At 43.5% G+C, this 23,433-nt stretch overlaps 1 protein-coding gene across 2 annotated transcripts in view; it reads right to left on the bottom strand.

Annotated features, from left to right (window-relative positions):
* Nucleotides 1-9,467: 9,467 nt before the first annotated feature.
* Nucleotides 9,468-23,433, bottom strand: part of GATB (glutamyl-tRNA amidotransferase subunit B) — a 44,998-nt gene continuing 31,032 nt past the window's right edge. Inside the window, exons 10-13 of one of the 2 annotated variants that reach the window (XM_057419037.1) lie at nt 18,581-18,714; nt 18,134-18,212; nt 12,517-12,651; nt 9,468-10,068 (exon numbers count right to left, since the gene is read on the bottom strand). In XM_057419037.1, the coding sequence (XP_057275020.1) occupies nt 9,940-10,068; nt 12,517-12,651; nt 18,134-18,212; nt 18,581-18,714 (477 nt within the window). In that variant the 3' untranslated portion in view covers nt 9,468-9,939. The remainder of the gene's footprint in view (nt 10,069-12,516; nt 12,652-18,133; nt 18,213-18,580; nt 18,715-23,433) is intronic. The other variant, XM_057419038.1, reaches the window with a different exon arrangement.

Consider the following 23,433-nt stretch of genomic DNA (forward strand, 5'->3'; position numbering starts at 1 on the left):
TTAGCTTTTTAGGCACCATTGCATCAGCACCCTGTAAATCACCTACTGGCCTCCGCATAGCCTGTTTCACCTCACAAACTTCCTTGGAAGCTGACGCCAAGGCTCTGGGGTTTTCTCACATCTTAGGTGTCAAGGTTTGAGAGTGCTGTTTCTTTTTTCCCCTGCATTGTTGCTGTAAAAGGCTAAAGGACAAATTAAGGTTTGGTTTTGTTTTTTTCCTTAGAACTTGTCCTAGGCCATAGTGGGTTCTTTCCTTGCTCCCCCATTCCTGCTCCCACTATTAGCAGTAGCATCATCTTTTGTGCTGGACTCACAACGTTGTGTGTGGAAAGTGTTTTAGCTTTGTGGATGCCTATTCAGGTAGGAGCAATAGACAAAGCACCAAGTAAATGTGACTTTTAGAGGTTCGGAAACAAGTGCTAAATTGCAGACGGAATCCAATCCTTTTTCTGAAGGACTTTTTTAAAAGGAATGACAAAGAATTTTGATTTTTCTTTTTTGTTAAGAGAGAGTTCTGCAGCGCCAAGCTCAAAGCAGGAAGGTTACAGTGTGAACACTCCCTTCCCTTGTTTTTATTCTAAAATAAGAATCTTTATTTGCTGGGCAGAAGGGATTTCTTTTGAGACTGTTAATTTTAACTGGTGCTTTCAACAAATGCACAAAGTCATGGCAGTTTCATCTCAGCAGGTCTGTTAAGCTACATGGGGATCTTAAAATGTGGACTGCTCAAAAAAAGCATCTGTAAATTTGAGGGAAGCGAAGGATTTACCTCATAAGCTGCAGTAGAGCTTATGCTCTACATCCAGTAGGATAAATTCAGCCTTTGAAATCTGGAGCTGTGTGGAAGGCTTCTTGCTGAAAGGTCAGAACCATGTTTATGTGCTGTGTCCCCTTGTGAACGGGAGATCTGTCTGTCAGCTCCCCACAAGGAAGAGGTGGGTGAGTGCAGTGACCCTGGCTCTGGGCTGGAAAAAAGGTGATCATAAGTGTAACTTCATGTACTTGGTTCCTGAGCAGGATCAGACCTGCAGCTAAGTCTACCCATAACGTCCAGCACCCAGCAAAAATAAATGTTGTCAGGAATTGCATCTTCCTGTCTTCAGGAACCTGTGATTTAGCTTTAAAACATTGGTCTTTTGAGATTAATCACCTCCGTGTGCACAAGTTTTTCAGCCAAATGCTTGTTTAATAAGCTTCTTCCCTCCAGTTAGATAATGTGTAATCCCATCTCATACCAATGATACATCTTCTTCCAATAAGTCTCCATGATCCCAGCTGTGTATCAGCCAGTAGATCTCCATGGTGGACATGGTGTTACATTGCTCCTTCCAGGAGTGTGGACATGCATGTGTGTGGCTAGAGCAGTCCCTCTTCAACACGTTGTCTCAGTATCAGTCGGAAGTGAGGTGTCTTGGTGTTGGCAGATCTATTCCAAAACCTGCAGGTGGTGGCTCAGTGATACCAAAGTTAATTTCCAATCTCCTGCTCGATGTTTCATACTGTGAATGCCACATTTCCAGTGATGTAGCCTTCGAGCGTGTTTTTAAGCTGTTCTGGTGCAGCAACAAATCCTTCCAGCAATCTCAACCTGCTATTCTGGATTGTTTTGTTTTTCAACCTGCCTAGAAAGGCAACACTTTGTTTTCCAACAGTTGTAGTTGTTCGCTTTTACCTTTGACCATGTTTGGATAACTTCTGGGTTAGTCTCAGCGCATAGACACACATGGGTTAATTAGGCGTCTAGGCAATGACTAGGCAACTGTCATTCAGAACAGCTTCCCCTTTGCATGTGCTGATCTTTGGAGAGGTTCAGTCAGCTGCAATTCATGTGCTGTGTTCTTGGCCCTGTTTACTGCCTCTTTATGGTTGTATTCTGGGCATTTTCCTTACAGTTGATCTTTTCCATGTGTGCCCTGGAGAAAACTCTGGTACTTCAAATGAGATCAAGTTGTTGGTGTTGCAGTTTTGGATGTCCTCGTTTGGATGTCCTTTTCTGTCCTGGGAACCTCTGACCTTGGTTTGGAAGAACATATGACAGCTTCTCTTCTCAGCTGTTTTTTGTGGAGATGAGAAAATTCCCAGTGGCAGGCACGGGCTGTCCCTCCACCAGTGCACCCAGGTACATTCTTCAGAGCATCCAGTTCATAAATGACTTAATTCCTCTTTCATTGGGGTTTGTCACTTTGTAAGAAGTCTGATGACTTCAGTGGTGTCATGGTGCCATACCTACCGAGTGTGTTTGCCTTTCAGATGTGATTTGATCTTTTTAATAAGGTGGGAGAAGACGCAGTGTGATGGGAGTGGATCTTGGATACCATGAGGGGCTATGCTTTGCAGTGGGAACAGATTGCCTGAGCAGCATTTCTGCCACCAGCGCCTCTCTAATTGCTCTTTGGCCTAGGCACAATGCCGAAGGGTCTGCTTACTCCTTCAGAGACAAACATTTGCAAGCAAATGTACTGCATCATGCAGAGCCCAAGGATTTTGGTTCAAGAGGTTAAGTTCTATTTACCAAGAGAAGCGTACCATCTAGCACGGCGCGTACGCATTCACTACCCTTTTGTGCTCTCTGCTTAGGCCTTGCAGAAGGTTTCGTGCTTCAGGAAGGGTTTTTAGCTCCTCTAAGCAGCTCTAAATCCTCAGGGTTGGGAGGAAAAGGATGAGGGTTGTGCGATTTGGTGCAGTTAGATTATGTCCCTGGATCATTTGAATTTGTAGGCACAGCCCATTTGAGGGCAGCTTGATAAGCTCCCTTTAATAACCAATTTACTGTGTTGTATTTACTGAAACAGTTATGTCATGCCTCCAGTTTTTATGATGGCTCCTATTATACTTGTATCATTTAAACCATAGCTGTGGTTATGAGTAGGATACTGGGATTTTCTTCGTTCTCATCTTTTAGCTCTGGCTGTTGCTGCTGTGTCCAGACCTGATTTAGATAATTACAGTGTGTTCTTCCTTGCATCTTTTGAGCATTATCAGCAGGAACAGTGGGTACATGACACTTGGGCTGTGTATGGTAATGAGCAAACCAAAGGTAAAACACGGCAGATGAGCAGGGGGCACTTGCCTCTGTGTGAAACACAGCGAAAACTTAACACTGGTGGTGCTCTCATTTACTGGGGACCAGAAAGAGTCAGCTCACAGGAAACTTGACAAATGAGTATGGCAATATCCTGTGGTAGCTGTCCTACTGCGCAGCACTGCTACGTCATGGTTCAGGCCAGAACTGTGTGAAAGAAGGCAAAAATTGCTCCTTGTCAGGCTTGTATAAACAGGTGTTTGGCTAAAGGAGGGTGGTGCCAGCTAACTGGCCACAGGCAGCCTCATAGAGTGCAGTGCTGTATCAGTGATTTTGCTGGCGGTGAAAGCCCAGCTCTGACTAAATGTACTTTATTTTTTTAGACCCCCCCAGGTTTTCTAAACACGTTGTGGCCCAGCATCACTGTGCCTCATTTGTTATGTGCTCAGTTGGAAGCGTCTTATTTATGAATAGGAGCATTACTTGGATTCTCAAATATGTAGGTACTTAAAGTGGCACTTTGTTGCTGACTCTGCAAATCTGCTTTTTGTTCATTGATTATAATGGCTCTTGTGTGGCAGCTGGATTAAATTAAGACTGAAGTCTCTGGGCTAAAAGCCCTGAAGGAACTTTTGTGCAAAGGCTGCATTTCTCAACCAAGTAACTTTCTCTGGCGCTTCGACAGACTGCCCGCATACCATTTTGTATTGTGGACTAAATACCTGCAAACTTACTTACGTTTCTGATGAAGCCAATTCCACAGCACCTGTATTTTATTGTAGCCTACTTCAAAAATAACCAGCTTGGATTTAGACCAAAAAATAACGTGGATGAGTCAAATCTGAGACAACTGAACCGTGTCCAGCTCAGTGCTGCTGTGTCAGTTTGGCTAGAGCTCAGACGAAATGCCATCTTGTCCTCCAAGGAGAGGGAGCGGCTCTGGGTCTCAGTATCCCTTGCTGCAGCTTCAGCCAACAACTCACTTCTATTGAGATGTCTCTCAGTGTCAAGCCACAGCTTGGGGTTGGAAAATCTGACCAGTGCCTGCCACAAAACTTGAGTCGTAACATCGGGTTTTGCGCTTCAGTTTGAAAAACCTAGTGACCAGTCTGAAAAGGTGGCCATTCGAGCTTTCCAGGTGAGAAGGTAAAACATAACTCACTGACGGTTATGCCTGTTTAGTGGGTGTAAATGCTTTAGATAATTAAAGCTGTGGCTGACGCAACTGTATGTCAGGAGAACTTTTCCTTTGTGTTTACACAAAGTGCCCATGCATGGAGGGAGTGTTCCTACAGGGAAACGGTTGGCCTACAAGTGCTGCTGTTAGGATTAGCTTGTGGTAGTACAACCTCTGCAGCTCTAAGTACTGAACCCACCTCCAGGCCTTTCCCCAAAGCTGCGATGACAAGGCAGTGGATGTGGCATGGAATAACTGGCCGTTTGTGTTCGTGCTGGGGTGAGCAGGGGTCTGGCACAGCTGTCACCAGTCTTTTTTTTGGGGGGGGGGGGAAGAGCCACTTGCAGAGTGAGAGCCTTTTGCAGGCTCATGAGCTGGACCTCACACACAGATAAAGGGTTGGAACTGCAAAAGTTGGGGTCCCTCCATCCATGCATGTCTGCAGTGCTGCTGCAAGTGCTGCAGACAATCGTGAAGTGCCTGTACACCCTATGGGAGGCCTTAAGGGTCCAGGACTGAGGTTGTCCTAGAGGGAACACTGCGTCCCAGTGCACTCTGGGACCACACACTTGGGTCACTCATGAAGCTCCACCTTTTTCATCTCTGTTGCCTCATGGCAGCACCTGAGCATTTCTGTAGGCTGGCTTTACTGCAGGTAAATTCAGGCTGTATGGCCTGACACGATGTGGGTGCTGGAGCCCAGTCATAGGAGAAGGAGCACTCTCAGTGGCTTTGTGCTCCAACTGTAAGTATCCCTTATTATGGACATATCCCTTAGCCCAGGGGCTTTTCTAGTTGGAGGTTAAATTTGCCATTGCAATGGGCAGAAAAGAACTGGCAAATTACAGGTCATGGCAACTTAGGATTCTGTTATTTCACTGCTTTCCTCAAACTGTTTAGCAACAGAATTTTCTCTGTGTGTACATTACCTGGAAGTTCACAGCTTCTGAGGGGACAAGGATGACTTGCACTCAACAACCAACCCCGTGCAGGTACGTTTCTGAGCATCTGGCTCGATACATTTTGACATCCTGTCTGCTGTAACTTGGTTTTATATAGCTATTAAGGGAAGCTGCATCCAGTGAACTTTGGAGCATTTGTAAACAGCATTGCAAGGAAGATACAGGCAACAATGACAAAAAGACCTGGAGCATGCTATTATGTCTTCTCCCTTGCACAGCTTGAGTTGAGTGAAACCCAATTTGCTTTTCTTTACATGAAAAAAACCAAACACTCTACATGGTGAGTGTACACCCAAGGCCATGAATCACTTGGAAGACGCCGCTGAGGTCAGTGGCTGTGACAATGTGTAGGTAGGGGGGTGCTCGGAGCAGACAGAACATGACAGTACAGTGAGACTGTGCCACTGAGTGGAGTGGAAAGGGGTGGCAGTGAAATTGCAGCCTGAAGCTGTAAATTTTTTAGTTAAGGTTCCTATCATAGGCTTCTATTTTTAATACAGTTAAAATTTAACTCTGCAGCCAAGGCTGAGTGCTAGAAATTCCTTCTTCACGACTTGAGCATTGCCAGGATCTTTTTAGACAACTTTCTTCTCCTCTTCTACAACCTCGGATATAGGATACTTCAGCTACACAGGACACTAAGTATCATCTCTCCACCCTCAGGAGTGATCTCCTAAATGACTCCCAGCCACAAGTAGAGTAGAGGAGATAGATTGTCATGACAGTGTCTGGTGTCAGCTTTGAATTTGTGAGTGTATTCCTTGGTTCGTGGATGGTTGCTGCTGAAAATCTGCACAAAACTGTCCTCACTTCACCCTGCCTACCGCTGGTGCACAGATGGCATTGGCAGTCAGCATCATAGGGAGCACTGCTGTAGCTAAATACAACTTGCAAGTTGGGGTCAAAGCCTCAGTCTTAATTCCTGAGTTCCCAGCCCCGGCAGCACCACACTTAAAGCAGCCTCCTGGTCTGCAAAATATTCTGACATTAAATGCTTCATGGTCAGGCATTGCCTTTTGTCTTGCAGACCCACCTGTGCTGTGGCTGTGTTTTAATTTGACTTTACAGTAGCAGATAGATACTAAATTCCTTGTAGCTGCTGCTTGTGTCTTTTAACATGCTCTATTGACTGCTGTGGAAATAGAAACAAAAGCAGTTTTTGCACAGTACAGAGTTCGCTTGTGGAGTATTTAGCATTTGCCTTTAGCTCCATTTAGGACATAGAGGAAGATGGTGGTTGTATTTTAGCTGCTTTATCAGGCTCTTGGCAGGCAAACAAGGATCTGGTGTTCTGGCTGTAGGGGTTTGATCAAACTAGTATGAAGTGAGTGATGAGCCCCTTGATGCTGCTGCCATAGTGGGAGCAATGTTTGCTGGCCCTGCTGAGCCTTCCCAGCACTAGGCCCTACGCTGCCAGCTACTGCTGCTCTGGTAGCTCCACACATGTTAAGAAGATTCATTGTCTTGATCTCCTTTGACTCCAACCACTTTTTTTTTTTTTTCTCTCAGAAAGAAATTTACATTTTGTGTGCATCTGCAAAAGATTTCTGTAAAAATTTAAGAAGTGTTTCATGATACAGTACAACACTGATAGACTACAGCTGCTCTTTCCCTTCCCTGGAACGGGAAGAATATTACAATTATCCCTTTTTAATCTTTCTTGTTATCCATTTTGTCTGACATGTGTGGGCTAAAATAAATTGAGACGTACAGTGAATCAGAGACACACAAAATGGTTTGGGTTGAAGGGACCTTAAAGCTCATCCAGTTCCAACCCCCTGCCATGGGCAGGGACACCTTCCACTAGACCAGGTTGCTCAAAGCCCTGTCCAACCTGGCCTTGAACACTGCCAGGGATGGGGCAGTCACAGCTTTTCTGGACAACCTGTGCCAGTGCCTCACCAGCCTCACAGGGAAGAATTTCTTCTGAATATCTAATGTAAATTTCCCCTCTGTCAGTTTAAAGCCATTCCAGCTTGCCCTGTCAACTCCATGCCCTTGTAAAAAGTCCCTCTCTGGATTTCTTGTACCAGGAACCTTTAGGTACTGGAGGCTGCTCTAACGTCTCCCCAGAGCCTTCTCTTCTCCAGGCTGCACAACCTCTCAGCTGTCTTCATAGGAAGACATCACGCAGCTTGGTGTCATCGGCAAACTTGCTGAGGGCGCACTCAATTGCCAACAAAGATGTTAAACAGGATCAGTCCCCATCCCAAAGATGTTAAACAGGATCAGATACTGACCCCTGAGGAACACCACTTGTCACTGGTCTCCAATTGGATATTGAGCTGTTGACCACAATTCTTTTGAGTGTGACCACCCAGCAAATTCCTCATCCACTGAGTGGTCCATCTGTCAAATCCATGTCTCTCCAGTTTACACACAAGGATGTCATGTGGGACAATGTCAAATGCCTTGCACAAGTGCAGGTACATGATATCAGTTGCTCTTCCTTTATCCATTCACAGATCTAACATGCTCATATAGACTCATAATATAGAACCTGACTCATGATTTTTAACAGATTTTGGACCATAGTAACAAAGTGTAATTACATAGGAAACAAGGCCTAAGAAGAGCGAGCCATTAAAAAAACCTTTACCAGCAGCAGCCATGCTACAGTAGTGGAGATCTCTCTTTCTTTTAAATACAGCTTCATTATTACTCTTCCAAATCCATTACTGTTTTGCTTTCTCTTCTTTAAGAGGCAGCCACTACAGCAGAGGGGCAACAGCCCATCAGTAGCAAGCTGTGCAATACAAAGCATTAATCCTGGAGTACCATGTTTTAGTAACAACTCCTGTTTTTCTCAGCTTGAGGGTGTACCTTGAGATTAAGAAAGCCTTTGTGCCTTTTGTTTCTTGCTGCCATGGCAAGAGTTGAACACAATTCCAACATTTAAAAGTTTGCTGTATAATCTAAAGCTTTCTTGATGGAACACTTAACTGAAAGCTCACACCACGGTAAGTAAAAAATGTTACTTTTTGCTCCCATGAAAAGTGATAGTAAAAGCCTTTGTGTGAAGGTCAGGTCATACGAAAATCCTGGGGGAGGGTTGGTTTGGGTTTTTTTTAAGGAGTTTTGAATGTTTATGGGTTTCTTTTTGTTGTTGTTGAAGGGTCACAATTTTTGATTGAACCCATGTTACTGCTTTTTGTCACTTGTATGATATTTGAATTGTAAAGTTATTTTTATGTGAATCATGGGTATACATTTTAATTCATTAAATGTATTTGAAAACCACAGGAGTTTATTCCCTCTGACAGGAGTCCACACTTGAACAGTGAGCTAATTTGCACAGAACTGTCCTCCTCAAGCCATACACCGGCACTACGATGCATGAGGATAAGCTGCTCATGAGGATGAGCAACTTAGTTATACCTAGTGTTGCAGGCACTCTATTTGCAAAAGGTGACTGTAGTCCCAGGGCTGTATGTGCTGCACTCCTGTGACAATGTCTGCCCTGCAGGCAGAACCTGAAGCACTGTTCTGAGGGAGCACCTCTGAGGTTTGAGGCAGATGTGATCTTTAAAATGTACAGCTTAGCAGCCTCCAGAAGGGATTATAAGAACTTCAAACCCCTCGTACTAAATGGGATTTCTTTCCCTAACCACTGTAATTGTGATAGGCTGCCTCTAGTTGTGTTTCCTGTTAATAGCTTGAGCACCTGAAGTGATTTGGGGCTGGGAAGTTAACACTAGGACCCTGCCTTTCTGTGGCTGCATAAAGCTAGAGCTGAAAACTGGAAGGTATTAAAAAAACAGCATGAAACACTCCTCAAGATCAAATAGTGGAACAGACCCTGGACCCCAGCTGAACCCTGCTCGGTTTTGGTACACCAACTGCATGTTCAATTCCCTCCACAAAGTGCTGCAGTTCCAGGTGAGAGCAGAAAGCCACGTGCCAGAGAAGGGAGCAGCTCTGGGCTTGGTGTGTTTGTAGCACAGGGTCAAGTCTCGCCAGCAGAGGAAAAAATCGAACTGGCAGGAGCACATCTGCTATGCTGAACCTGACAGGCCAAAATAGAATGGGAACCTCAGAAGGTCTCAGGCACACATAATTCAGCCCTCTTCAGAACTGAAATTGCTGTGAGTAGGCAAAGCAGATGTTTGAGTACATCACAAGGTGAAGGTGAGCAAACGAACTGACACTAAGTCTTAGACGTAAGCACTTGCATCTGTTTGTGGCACAAGCCTTGGGCACTGAAGCACCAAGTGACTTCATTCTTTCCCCATCCCTCAGAAACCAGGAAGAATGACAACAGTGGACATACTTACCCCTTCTGCTATGCACAGAGACACACATGATCTTAATTACTGCTGTGGTTTTTAATCATCACCTCTGTGCTCACACTGACAGTGTGCACCACTGGATTTTGCATTCCAGATGGATGAATTTCCCTCCTCCCAAAAAGGCAGCTAGGAAAGCCAAGTTGACACTTGACTTACTACAAAACTAACCAATACAGCTGCAGCTCCCTGCATACTCATGGGCACTTTGGGAACTTGTTTCCCATGGCTGTGAGGAAATCGCATCTCTGAAGGCCACACTGATGCTAGGGAGATGAAAATGACTGTATCGCTTCCTGTTGTTCTCTTTCTCATCTGCCTTTGGCTGTTGCACCCAGGGAAGGCTGGGCCAGGCCAGGCCACAGCGCTACTTGAAGTATAAGCAGCAATCCTGATGCTACGAGAGGAGGCATGGAAGTTCATTTGCAGTGAACCAGATAGAATGAAGTGCATGTCTTGTGTATATGCTGGTATGGGTTTTCCCTCTTGTGGCTACCCTAACAGCTTCTTCTCTAACAGTTGCTTCACCAGAACAGGATTGGATCGTCCTTGGGTTTTCCTTTGTACCAGGCCGATTAACTTGTTCAGAACTTTGTGATTTCCTGCCTTGATTGCCATAACCTTTAAAGAAAAAAAAACAAAGACAGACAACACTGTTACAGAAAAAGCAGCCAAGGTATGACTGTTCTTGTCCCTTGGACCATGGTGGTAAATACTGTATTTTGGGCTAAGGTGTTATTTATAAAAACTGCCTTCAGCTTTGCAATCAGCTCCTGCTCTGCTCCCATGAGACAGCAGCAAGTCTCTGCAGAGCAGCAGGGCCTTATGACTAATAGAAAGATCTCCTCTTATTGAAAAAGTCAGAAAACACTTTTGGATTTTAACAGTGCCTGCAACTTGGACAGCTGTTTCCTGGAAGAGAGCCAGAAAAACGAGATGGGCTTCTCTTGCTAATAGGATCTAGCTTTTCACTCAATATCATGCTCAGTTGTAACAAGTAATTTGCATCAAATCTTACTCTGTTTGATAATGTGAGGTCCTTCAAGCACAAACGTAGGTGTTTCTGTAACAGCAAGTTACTTCCTTTAAGCAAGGAATCCTTTCAAACACAGCAATTAATTAAGCGATCAGAAATATGACCTCCTAGCAGACAGCTAGTGTTTGATGCACAATCACCTACAAAATAGCAATGGCCATGTTTAAAAGCTAAGTAAGGACAGTGAAAAAAAACCACTGGAAATTTCAGCTTTCTGGGCATTCCTAAAGGAGATGCTACTGCTGAAAGACATGCACCTGGCCTTGTGGCAGGGAAAGCATTCTCTGTGTTGTCAATTACTGGGCAAAACGTGATAGCTTCAGTCCAACAGGAGGTCATATTTACAGATACTAAGGGAAGGATTGTGAACATATGAACCACCAACTGTGCCAACCCCAAGCACAAATGCAAATATTGCTGCTAGTCATAGTATACAAATTATTGGCAGACTAAAATCTTTTCTGTAGTGTCACAGAGTGAGAAGGACTTGTCACTCCCGAGCTATGAGAGATTACCTGTGTGGGACAAAGGGCAGCACAATCCAGGTGCTGCATTTTCATGAGGTGCCCGGTGGTGGCTTGAGCAATTCTTTGTAAGTTAGCTTATTTTAAAGAAAGTTGCTAGAAAAACAGTGTAGTTCCCTTCCCCCCCTTGTCTCCCCCAAGTATGGAGCTAACGCTATTTTGTAAGGCGAGCTCTTGCAGCAATTTGAAGCAGTGTAGTACAGGCCTTCAAGGCAGCTTTTGCCTTGGTGAAAGAATCACCTGGAGAAAGTTCAGAAAGCAAGGCCATCCTACTTGCATTCAGTTTGACAAAAACAGGGGAAAACAGAGAGGAATTAACATTCTTGGAGAAAGCATTATTATTGAAATGGGAGTGCAGTTATGGACCTTCAGCTTCTGTACTTCCCAATCCGTTCCAATGTTCTTTCTATCCAGGCTGAGAACACAGCAGCACTTTTATCAGGCTCTGCAAATGAGTCAGCCTGATGGAGGTCACACCGACCTACTGCAGGCTCATTTTCTTTATCAAAAGCTCTTGCAGAGCTGTTAGCATCCCCCAGTGAGATCTGGGGTGGGTGGTATTGTTCTCAAAAGATGCTAATGGTTTTTTTTCCAAATGGCAAATGTAGCCAGACAATGTTTATATTAAAAGGAAGCTATTCACTTCTGCTTTTACATTTGCACTCCAGAGAACATGTAAGTACTCGTTTTCATTTTGCTTTTTATAAGATGGATTTTAGACTCTTGTCAGGATCCCTTCCTGCTCCTCCCCTTCACAATAAACAAGTTTGTTTTCCCTTTTTCCCAGCTCAGACTTTGTTAGACTGATAAGCGAAGCAGGCTGCTGCGTGTCCTTCCAAGGAGATGGGGAAGAGCCAAACCCTCATCTTCCCTTTTGCAGAGCAGAAGGGAAGCAGCTCTGGAGCCACCGCTGCCACAGGGTCCGGCTCCTTGCCACCCCACACTGAGAGCCAGCTGGACTCTTCTCTTTGGCAGTGAAGGGAGACGGGGACGTGGGGAAGAGACAGATGCAAGAAAAATTTTTGCCTTGCCAGCTCTGGTACAGCCTCTAATTCCATAGCTAATATATTTCTTGCTGGCAGGTAGCTTCAGTCTCCAGCTTTGTAACTGTGTTGTCCTAATATCACAAAGGATGACGTAAAAATCAGAGTGAGGTGGCCAGGTAACAGGTCAGGTTAATGGTGGTACAGCTGCAGAGGGACAGGGCCCTACAGTTTTGCATTAAGTTTTCATGGTGTCTCAGAATGACTTAGCGCATTAGCCAGACTGGTAATTTCTTCTGCTGATCATTTTGTGCAAGCTTCCATTTCTAAAAAAACACTTGGATTTTACCAAGAAAGGAGAAGAAAAGGCTGATAATCGCTCAGCAGCAGCAGCTTTACTGCTCCGATACTGGCTCTACAGCTCAAATGCCAATCAACAGTGGGAAAAAAAAGACCCCATTTTAACCCCCTTTTTAATGCCACATACTGCTGTAGAGTACAAGCTTCCCTCCACCATCATAATCACCTCATCTTCTTGTTCATCAATCACAGCCTGGCAGATCTGTTCAAGTGCTTCTTGATCCTGTATCAGTTCAAGTTTCTTTTCTTTAACAATTTCAAGAGGAGTCTTCCCTTTTCCTTTCCACAATTCCACAAGCACCTGAAAGCCACAGTGTGTAGCAGAGGTCAGTGTCTTAGCAAGGTTGTTTATATGCAGTATTTCAGTTACTGATCCAAGAAGCCAGGTTTTATTTAAAGCAACAGCAGATTGTCTAAATTTGAACAAACCCAAGATTTAGTCCTTGCTGAAATGGCTCTTGCACTCTCCCTCCTTTTCTGCTCCCTGAGATAAGACAAAACATTTTCACTTACTGCATGAGCACAGGTTAATGGTTTGCAGCCGGTGCTCTGCAGCCTACCACAGCACCGGGGACTGCCTGCTACCACCCAGTGCCTGTACCCTGCCTCCTCACAGGTGTTTCCTGAGCACTCCTCACTGGGAGAGGGGGTCACCACGGATGGCAGGACTGTCATCGACTGCAGGGCTGCTCCTCTGGCAGTACTCATGCTGATCTCACATGATTCACAAGAACTGCCTGAGAGCACTAAGCAAATGCATTTTCATGAGCAATGTCTCTGCCCAGGAACTGACCATTAGCTAACTATTGTACCAAGTCCAGTCCCAGGTAACTCACCCCATTACCAGTTCTCATCAGCAAGCTGTAATGAAGGTATGTGTGACAAAACAGAAGAAAAATAGCGCTGAGCAGAATGAATGCAGCAGCTCCAGCCCACCTATGCATCACCTCCAAGTATTGGATGGCTGGGCGAACCCACGCCTCTGGAATAATCACCTGTGAATGCTAGTTGTTTGCCTATGCTGCAGCAGGGCTATCTCCCTGGAATAAACTGGAAAGAAGAGAACATTTATAAAAAAAACAATTTCCTTGGGCAGTCATTCTCTGTATTCACTTTGCTCTTATTTCAGAGCTGTGGGAGGAGAGAAAGAAAACCCTTATTAAAGCAGCTGCTTGTACTCCATCCTGAGCTGAAGATGTAATTTTATGTTTGGGCCACTGCTTGGATACCAATATGGAAATGGATGTCATGGCAAAATTTCAGCATTAAATACTCACTGTAGGAGGAAGAGAAGCCTGGGATGGGAGACAAGAAGGGGCATTCAAACTGCATGTTAAACCATTAGCAGGGCAGCAAGACAGCTTAGAGAAAATGAAGCATGTGGGATGGTAGGGCAGGGGGGTTGGAACTAGACGATCTTACGGTCCTTTCCAACCTTAACTATTCTACAATTCTATGGCATCTTGGCTTGTCTTAGGTATCTCAGCAATCTTCTTCAGCATGGCAAATTTTCTGGTACAAAAGACCTTCAGTTAAAGAATTTCATAGCCACAACAGGTATTTAAGAACCATGCATTGACACAATTCCTCCAAGAGGAGATCTGTGTGCCAGCAGCACCCCAAAGCTTTTAATGGGATCTTATCACTCTGCTGGAGCCCTTGAGAGCGAGCACTGAGACGCAGCTGTACTGTGGCAGCTACATCTTGTTTTTTCCCTAGGAGGGTTAAAGGAGCATCACAATATTACATTTACTGATAAGCAGCCAGAGTTATACCTGCTATAAGTAAAGCTTTCAGGTGTTTCTGTCTAAATAAATCAGTGCAGTATATGATGTCTTTTCTACTGGATCTTCCTTCTAATGCAGTACTTAAAAGCCATCATGCCAGCACTACCTGGAATACTTGTAGAAAGAAATACATCCAACAGAGATTCAGCCTTTCTGCAGGCTGGTTATTCTCATTACACTTCATTGCTGCCCCAGGCAGCCCCCTCTGTTCCTTCCCTGAGGGACCTAACAGGAAGTGTTCTGTCCTCAAGGCCTCCCAAGGCACAGGGACAGCACATCACCCCTCAGAAGGAGCCCCGTCCTCTTTGCACAGCACAGCCCATAGCAAAATGCCCTGGAGACTCTGAAATGTTGCACAAATCAGGGGCTGGACAATGAATAAGCCATAGCACTCTCCTGGGAAAAGGCAGATGGGATTTTTAGGATGGATATGTATTCAGGCAGGATGCCATGGGTTGCAGGAGGGGAAAATCGGCAACAAAATCTACACAGCCAACCATGGCAGTTACCCTGGAGCAACTCGTACATCAGGCTGACTTAGATCAGGGGCAGGACAGCTTGACAGCCAGAGATCCAGCTCTGATTCCCTGCTATTCCTATGCCAAACATCTCTTGGCATGGAGAAAAGCTGGCCCATTAGAAACCTTGAAGGCACCAGATTTGCCCTTTGACATCTGCATTGTGTGTACTTTTCAATTTGGTAACAAGCATCTTCACTTGCTAGTAGAGCAACAATGTTATCAAGGCCCTTGTTTGTTTACAGGTGCGTAGGAAAGCAGAAAGAGATGTGGCCAAGACCTGTCAAAGATGCACTTTTAAAAATGTGTTTTTCCACCTGGCACGGAGTATGAATCTAAAGAAAGCAGTTTAAAAAACTATTTCAAGTCATTTACACAAACTGCCTGCACCAGAACAGGAGGAGCAAATGATGAAGTCTCCAGAGCCAAAACGAGAATCTCAGGCCTCATTTCCATTACTGAAATCTCAGTAGTTTCTACTATTGATTCCTACCTGAGCATGATTAGAGTTTAATGATGTTCTGCAGTCTCTACATACACAGGCATAGCAAGCAAACCACTGGTCAAGATGAATTAATCGGGACTTACACGTCTGGCTGCCACGGGCATCATATCAAACATTTTGCAACCGGTGAATGTGCCAGCTGACTGCTGTTCCTGAGAACGCTCCAACTGGAAACCCTATCTGCAGTGATTTGCTGCCAAGGGTGGGAGGGAAGCAGCAGGCAGTACCACTTGAGTCAGTCCTGGGGGCATCTCTCATTTCCAGGATGGAAATCTCAACGTCTGGCAGTTGTCCCTCAGCCTCTAACAAAAGTGAGGGGCAGGCTGGGTTCAGTCCTCCAGATGGTGGAGCCGTAATTGTCAAAGCAGATGGTTCTGTTTAGGTTTGTGTACTGTACTCATTTCCCTATTCTCTACTTTAAAGTAGGCGTTCCAAGGGTCTGCTGAAGTTACTCCTACGTGTGTGACCTATGCAACTGCAGAAGTAAACAAGACCTGTGGTCTTCTCTGCTCCGTACCTTGCTACAGGTCCCCAGAGAACACACAAGGGTGTCCAAATGGAGTAGTTTCATCATGTCTCTCAGCAGCAGGGTCCTGCTTCTCTGCTGCAGGACCCAGCCTCCTCCCACAGTGCCGTAACTCAAAGGCAGGCCCCTTATACCAGTAACATACCCACTGCCAGCCCTGCAAACCAGGACTAGGGCCCTATCTTGGGCATGGTCCCCACCACAACAGACTGGTTTCAGCCCTGGTGAGCAGCACGGGCACCTCCCACTGTGAACTTCAGAACACCTATGCAAGTCCCTGAACCCAGGACGCAATCACTCCACCACCCTGTGCACAGGCAGAGCTGAAGCTGTTCCCCCCTGCACAGGCATGCCAGTCTAGAGCTGCTTCGGAGACCTCTGGAGTAGGATGCTATATTTGATGGCAAGTTGGGCGTGAGCTCTGTAATTACCTAAGTGGTAATTATCTAAGCACACAGTGCCCTTTCCTTGACATATGCATCCTACCATAACAATGTTCTGTGTTTCTGTGTCTATAATCAGTGTTCACAGCTTTCATCTGCCTGTGTTTTGCTGCCTTATACAGCAGAGACAGAACACAAAACCTCTTAAAAAATTTAAACTGTTAATAGCTTCCTGCAGTGAGCATGTATGTGTCTGCATGTCTATGCACTCACCCCATAGAACCCTTCCATCTTTTCTCATTGGATCTGTCCCTACCACTGCAGTTTGTTCCCCCCCACCCCAAGTGCTGCAGTTCATCTGCCGGTGTGTATATATAGCCCTCTCTGCCCTCAGGCCATCCCCTATCTCTGCCTACTGCTGAGAATTGTTATAAACATTTGTTATTCTTCTGACATCCAGGCAACCAAAATACTTTTCTAAATGTGGCAAGGTTTCTGCAGTTTGATGGGATCACTCAGTGATGGCTAACAGTATTGTTATTTCTGTGTCCGACTTCAGAACACTGAGCACAATGTGCTCGTTGCAAGGATTTGGTAATTAAACAAGAAAAGCATCTCTGAAATTCCTGACGCTTCATAACCTGTCAGAAGTGCTGGCACACAAATATATTACAAGGCAAAAAACTCCCATAGAAAAGCATTAGTCCCTGTCTCTACCTTCACAAGGAAGCCCAGAGTTAAGAGGCTGGAGTTCTGAAGCTTCTCTTTCAAATGGAGACACCAAACTGATGGGTGTGCCATCACCCCGCAGGCACAGAAGTGCTCTGCATGCCAATGCTTTTCCTATTAATACTTTATCTCCTTTTTGAAGCTTTTACTTTTCCAAAATTTCCAAATGCACATGTCTGAAGTCAGGCACTTAAATCCTTATTTATGACACCTGTCATATGCAGCTGGCTGTTCACAGAAGCAGACCAACAAGACCAACCTCAGTAGGAACCACAAGCATCTCCTAAAAAGAAAACAACAAACCAAGGAGTTCAAATGTCTCCAAGTAGGGCAAAGAGGGACATTTGCAACAGTTACACTCGGTTTATATTCATACTAAAAGCCTGAACCGACTTCAATGCTATCAAGTTGTTCTTTGATTAAACCAGTATGAGCTAAAAAGATGGAAACCTGCCCTGTGTATTCCAGTGTTAAATGTCTGAAAGCAGACAAGGGAAGTTAAGTATCTTCATGAAAATTTTCACTGATAAACACCTGAGAAGAAACACTCACCTCATATATTCATCTACAGGATACTAATTCATTTGAAAAGACAATGCATTCCACATAAATGAGCTGGCAACAACTGAAGGTGAATGACAGATTACTTCCTATCGCAAAACCCCTCCAGATTTTGTTTGTAGGCACAGCAGTCACCATACCCATCATAAGCAGTTCACAATTTTAGATACAAATCATCAAGCTGCTTTTTCAGACTGTCCTAAGGAGGATGGCATTTTAAAGGATGGAGAAACTAGCTTTCCCATTCATACTTGCTTGAGAGGTCCATGACAGTCCTTGCTCAAAGAAGCAGCAATAAAAGAAAGGCCAGACCTCTCCACTTCTGACTCAAGGGTACATCAATAGCAGAACTCTTTCTGTGACTATGCTCTAGCCTTTTCCACATGCTAATGCTTAGGAACATAGACCTTACTCTCCCCTTAGTACCTAGTAACTGACAGTCTCAGCTTAACTGACTCGAACTGTGAAACTGAGATCCAGTGTCCAGTCTGTTCAGGAGCAAGATTACTTAGCTGTCCTTAGTTTACATTGCTTAGATCTACAATTTGGTTTGCACCTCCTTCTAACGCTGAATATGCAGACGTACCTGTAAGACTATATACACGAGGCATTTCCATCTATATAGTATACATACAAAATTTACCCTTCATCAACACTCAAAAGATTTCCTTTAAAAGCAACTGATGTACTGGCACACACTGATCACAAGATTGCTACATGAATGGAGTAAGCACCAACAGATTCAAGGTACAGTAAAATCGGGAAGGTACTTACTTGCTTGGCTGCTGAAGAAGAAATTTGCTTTTTTTCTAGAAGGTTCAGAAGGTCAGCCAGGATAGAAGAACTGACTGGGCTAGGGAAGAAGGGGACAGAAGTTACTTCATAGGGTAAGGCTAAAGATAACACAGTTTAGCATGACAAGCTACTAGACACACTCTACCCAGCTTTAGGATATTATAGCCTGACTATACCTTACCATTGCCATATTCCAAAGAAGGAAGACTGATTACTGCTCTTAACTACATGGTCCTCTTCTCTGCAAGATAGTTGGTTAAGTTCATTCAGTGTGACAGTGTCAAGACCTATACAGCACTGTGCCTAGCACAATGAACTTATAGGTAACTAAAGTACAAGTGAGCAACGGAGTGACACTATACTATCCATGACATATGAGGAAAGGATGACTTTTGTTTCACAGCTGTAGTAATCAAGAAGCCTGACCTTTCCTTTACTGTAAGGGAATGTTGGTTCAAATAACTGAGCATGTCATTTAGAATCCAGCCGAGCACTTTCTTTGGCTTCATTTGGGTATGTTTTACCACATCTTCAAAGAATTCTGTTAATCCATCTTCATTCTGTTTAAGGAAAGATAAATGCAGCAAAAAGTTACCAGAGTGCAAACATCATTAACTATACATTTGGAGTATAAATACTCAATCCTAAAGTAAACTTGGTTTTGTGAATGCACTGCAGAGTCACAAGACTTTGGAGGAATTTTATTAGTGTAACAGCAAATAAATTGTGTTATGCCTAGAACAGGTACATACAGCTTACCTGCCCGCCTGCCTGTTTCAATGGTGCTTCCAATAAAAGTGATCTTCCTCTTAACTCCTCCCTAAAATTAGCACCTTGGGAGAAGCTTTCTCATCTTCTCATGTGTTTTCAGTAAGTATAATGCTAGCAAATATAATGCTGCCAATCTAACAGGCTGACACGCTACGTTTTACCAAGAAGAGACTTTTCCTGAAACCGTCTACAGATATTTCACTCAGTCTTGCAATCACTTCTATTTATTTTGGATTGAAGGAATACGTTTAGCTTGCATTCACCCTTCAATGATACGGAAAGGTCATAACATAAGAAGCAGAGTTCAAGTTTTTTTTCCTCCAGAGAAGCTATGTAGGCTTTCCCACAGCACCCTAAATGCTCAGAAGATATGACAGTAGGGGATTCAATTTATAGCCTAAGTGAAATAGAGTGTTTTTAGAAGAACAGATACTGCACAGTCTGTTGAATGCTGTGGTGTTTGTCATCAAGGCAGGGATGGATCTCTAACTGTAGCACAGAACTCATCAGGTCTACCAAAGGTTGAAGAGATAGTAAGTGGCACCTCCTACCTTTTCAAGGAGGAATCCAAATCCAGCATACCACTGAACTTCTGCAGCGCGTGGCATAAAAACACAGGGGGACAAGCCAGCTCTCAGAAGTTGAGAGGTAACAGTTCAGAGACAGCCAAGGAGCTATTCTAAGTATACTGTCATCGCAGCAAAAAGCTGCTCCCAAGCACATACTGACTGCAGGCAGATCTCTGAACAATTCTGAGCAAAAAAGAGTTTAGGTACACGCTATACCAAAGCCTGACTTTTCCCCTCAAACACCTCACTACCAAAACAGTCTAATTTGCCTTGGGTTTCAAAGGCAATTTATCACCATTGCAACACAGAGTTTTAGACTTTCCTCCTCAGAACTTTCACAACACAAACTTCCAACACCTCTAGACAGCACACTGTGATGACATATGGCTTTTGAGAAGACTGCAGACTACTGTCCTCTGTTCTGTGAAACAAAACAAGATGTACTTAAGAGTAATGGCTGACATGTAAAGTAAAGCTGGTGTGACAGAAATCAGACCTTTCCCCTTTACATTGAGACCATCAGCAAAGAAACCAAGTTCTCATCCTAGGAAAGCCACTGAGGTCTTTTGTGCACCAAGGTAAACCTTGTAAATATTTTACCTCCTCCTTATCCATCTAATATGCACAGACACAATTCCCTTCTTTTTCCAGCATTCTTATAAATTTAACTAGCAGTTACATTGTAATCAAATTATGTGAAATCTGATTGTGAAATTAAGGCTAAATAGACTAGAGCAACAAACGTGGCTCAAAAAAAGCCAGATACTGTACCAAAGTACAGGGAACTTGATTAAAAACTCTGTGTGTGTTAAGTGGAATAGCTAAAATGATGCATTCCTAAGCACTGTACTCTTTCTAATTCACCTCAGGATTCAATAGCGCAAACACACAATGATTATTTAAACAGTGGGTTCCCTTCCACAAAACCACCTGTCTAATTTATGTAGGAAAATGAGCAAATATAAATGTTGGTTTCTTTACACGTGCTGCAGAAGGTTTTACAAACACTCCACACGAAGTAGGTCTTGCTACAACATTGAAATGCACACAAAACCAAGGTCTGCAGTTAGCTGCCACATGGCTGAACACAGGCTACGCAACTCCAGCGCAGCATGTCCACAGTATCATCATGTGTAGGCTAGAGAGCTTATCTCTAGCAGTGGGCACATGAAGACCTCTGGATATCATCAGCCTGGCTGGAGCTATGGCTCTGACCCTGCTGCAAGACCTTTCCAAGTCAAAGACAACATACTCAGCATTAACATTTTAATCACATGATTTCCAGGCAGCAAGAGCAAAAAAGCCCAGAAATACTCAGACTTACACATGCTACCAGGTACCGAACCCCATACTCACTACTTGGGCATATAAAATCATACTCCTCAAAATTCCTTTGTATTTTAGGTTTTTTAAAGGGACTGTCATTTTCTGTAGCCAAACAGTAGGAAAACCCAGTGCTTGACTGAAATGCGTGAGGCAGAATATCAAAACACCAAAATGACTGACAGAAATGAAACATTTTTCTTATTTTTCTTGTCATAGTAGGAAAAAAACATAGGCATAACTTCATTATCTTCCATTTCTACACACTGCACTACTCAAACTTGAGTTTAGTTTGTTCTGTGTTTTGGTCAACTTCCTTCATGCCAAATTGACTCCACCCACCAACTCCCCCCATCCCTTGTTACAGATCTGAACTGTAAACCACTGCACGCTCCAACATGCTGCTTTACAGGAATGCTAAACTTGATTGTTCTCCCTAGTTCTGAATAATGTATTTTAATCTTCAGAGCAGGAAAACCAGAAATCTGGAATCGCAGGTCTGTGTTTGTGATCCAGGCCCACTTGGTGCCCTCATTACACACCAAATAGGCTGTAACTTTCTTGATGAGAGTCTCACTGGCATGAAACCTGACATACCAATATTTCAACGAGATTCAAATTTCTTTTTTTTAGACATGGTTTAAAATGATCATTTAATAGTCCTGAAATGTCAAAAAACTGCTGAAGGAGTGATTTCAGATGTTTTTTTTTAAACAAGTTTAAAGCAATACATAATTTTATGGAATACCACAGGTACAATCTTTAGGGGCACTGGATCTGCAATGCAAGCTTATGCTTTTAAACACCAATAATGTTTCCCAAAGAACTTGAAGAAGAAAACTACATCAATGTTCACAAATAAAATGTCTTTTTCTGCTTTCTTAGTCCCATTTTCACCATCACAGTTCCCACAATAACCAACTGTGAGATAACTGCTGCAAAAATGTGAGAGATTGTTGGGGAAAAAAACCCAGAAAATCTAGCCTAATAAAGCAGACAAGCAGAGAAACCAAACTTTTTCCTACAGGTTCTTGTAAGTTCATTAAATTCTAAAAATAAGCTTAAATTCACCTGCACGCCAACATGTACAAGGACAGCGTGTCATAAACAAAATGGTCAAAACCAGCTTCTACAGCATCCCACTTTTGACGGTTCAAAGGATTCACCAACGTAACTGTTCCACCACAGCAGGAAGCCAAAGCCTAAGTGAAATGGCCACTTTCTAAGTAAGCAGAGGAACAGTAAATGCATTGGAAGGCCTGGAATTCAAAGGAGAAAGGAATTCAGATTCAAATCAGACTGAGTTTTTCCAATGTTTTACTGTGATAATCGATCTATTTTTTGGTCAGACCTCCCCAGACCTCAGCATGCTCTCTGAAAACAAAACATAAGACATTCATGTCTATACCAGTGCATCTCATTTTTTGACTCAATAGGAAGCAAGAAAAAATATTATAATATCATCACTGGCAACGTTGTCCAAGATCCTTCTTGACTGAAGTATTTTCCAGCCTACCAGTTTACACAGCAAAGTAGGAATTGCATGCAGAAATAGAGTACTCAAATACTCTGTAGACTGCACAGCTCAAAGAATTGTTTCTTTACAAATAAGAAATCAGAACCAGAAGCTTTATTTTCACAATTTATATAAAACTGTCAAAAAAATACCAGTTTACACTTAAGAAATTTCAGCCATGAAGATACAAATAGGTAATGCTCCCCTCCCATTTCAGTACATTCTGTACTGCAAAGCAGGAGGTCTCAGATTCTCAGTACTGCAGTACCAATAGGCAGCTACTATACAAGAATAAATCTCTGAAGCAAGCTCAAAAACTAACCTGCATGCTGAAGTATGGTATTGTTTCATTACAACTTCGACATGTAATCCTTTCTCTAACAAGCTGGCACAGCACAGAGATTTTATATTTTAAGAGTTGTCCCTCTATCACTGCCATTTATTTAATGAGAACTCCTGGGCGCTCTAACCTGAAAGAAAACTCATTAGATTTGTGCATCTGGCCCTATCAGCAATCTCCTGCAACTTCTGCTGTAAGCTTAACACAGCAACAGACATACCGTTTTCAGATGAATTAAGGTTAAGTAGTCTCCCAGTGAACAAGCAAGCAACTTTTATGTAAAGTATACATGCTGACATTCTAATGCACAATAAAAGAAGACCCACAATAAAGAATGTTTTCACTTCATGCATTCAAATGGATGCATTACCCTACTACAAGCTGAATCCCAAATTTCAGCTTGGAGCTCATTAATTGTCTTATGTGTTGCAAAAAGGAAAAAAAAAAAAAGAAGCTAAAAGGAAAAAGCAAAGGCAATAGTGGATTTTAGAGAACAGCTGGAAAGAAAGGGCAGTTGATGAGGCAAATATATAGATGTAGGTGATAACTTCTTCTGATGCAGCAGAAGTAATCAATACTAGCAAAACTGAAATGGGCCAAGAAGTGTGTTGATGCCAAGTGAAAGGAGTAGGTGTACTAGGTCTGGCTGGGACGGAGCTCATTTTCTGAAGAGGGTGCTGTGTTTTGGATTTGTGACTAAAGCAGCGCTGACAACACACTGGTGCTTTGGCTGCTGCTGAGCAGTACTTTCTCTTTCTGC

This window comes from Pezoporus wallicus, unplaced genomic scaffold, assembly GCF_028554395.1.
Source record: "Pezoporus wallicus isolate ANWC-B61680 ecotype Strahan unplaced genomic scaffold, APGP_CSIRO_Pwel_v1 contig_2384, whole genome shotgun sequence".
Taxonomy (NCBI): Eukaryota; Metazoa; Chordata; class Aves; order Psittaciformes; family Psittacidae; genus Pezoporus; species Pezoporus wallicus.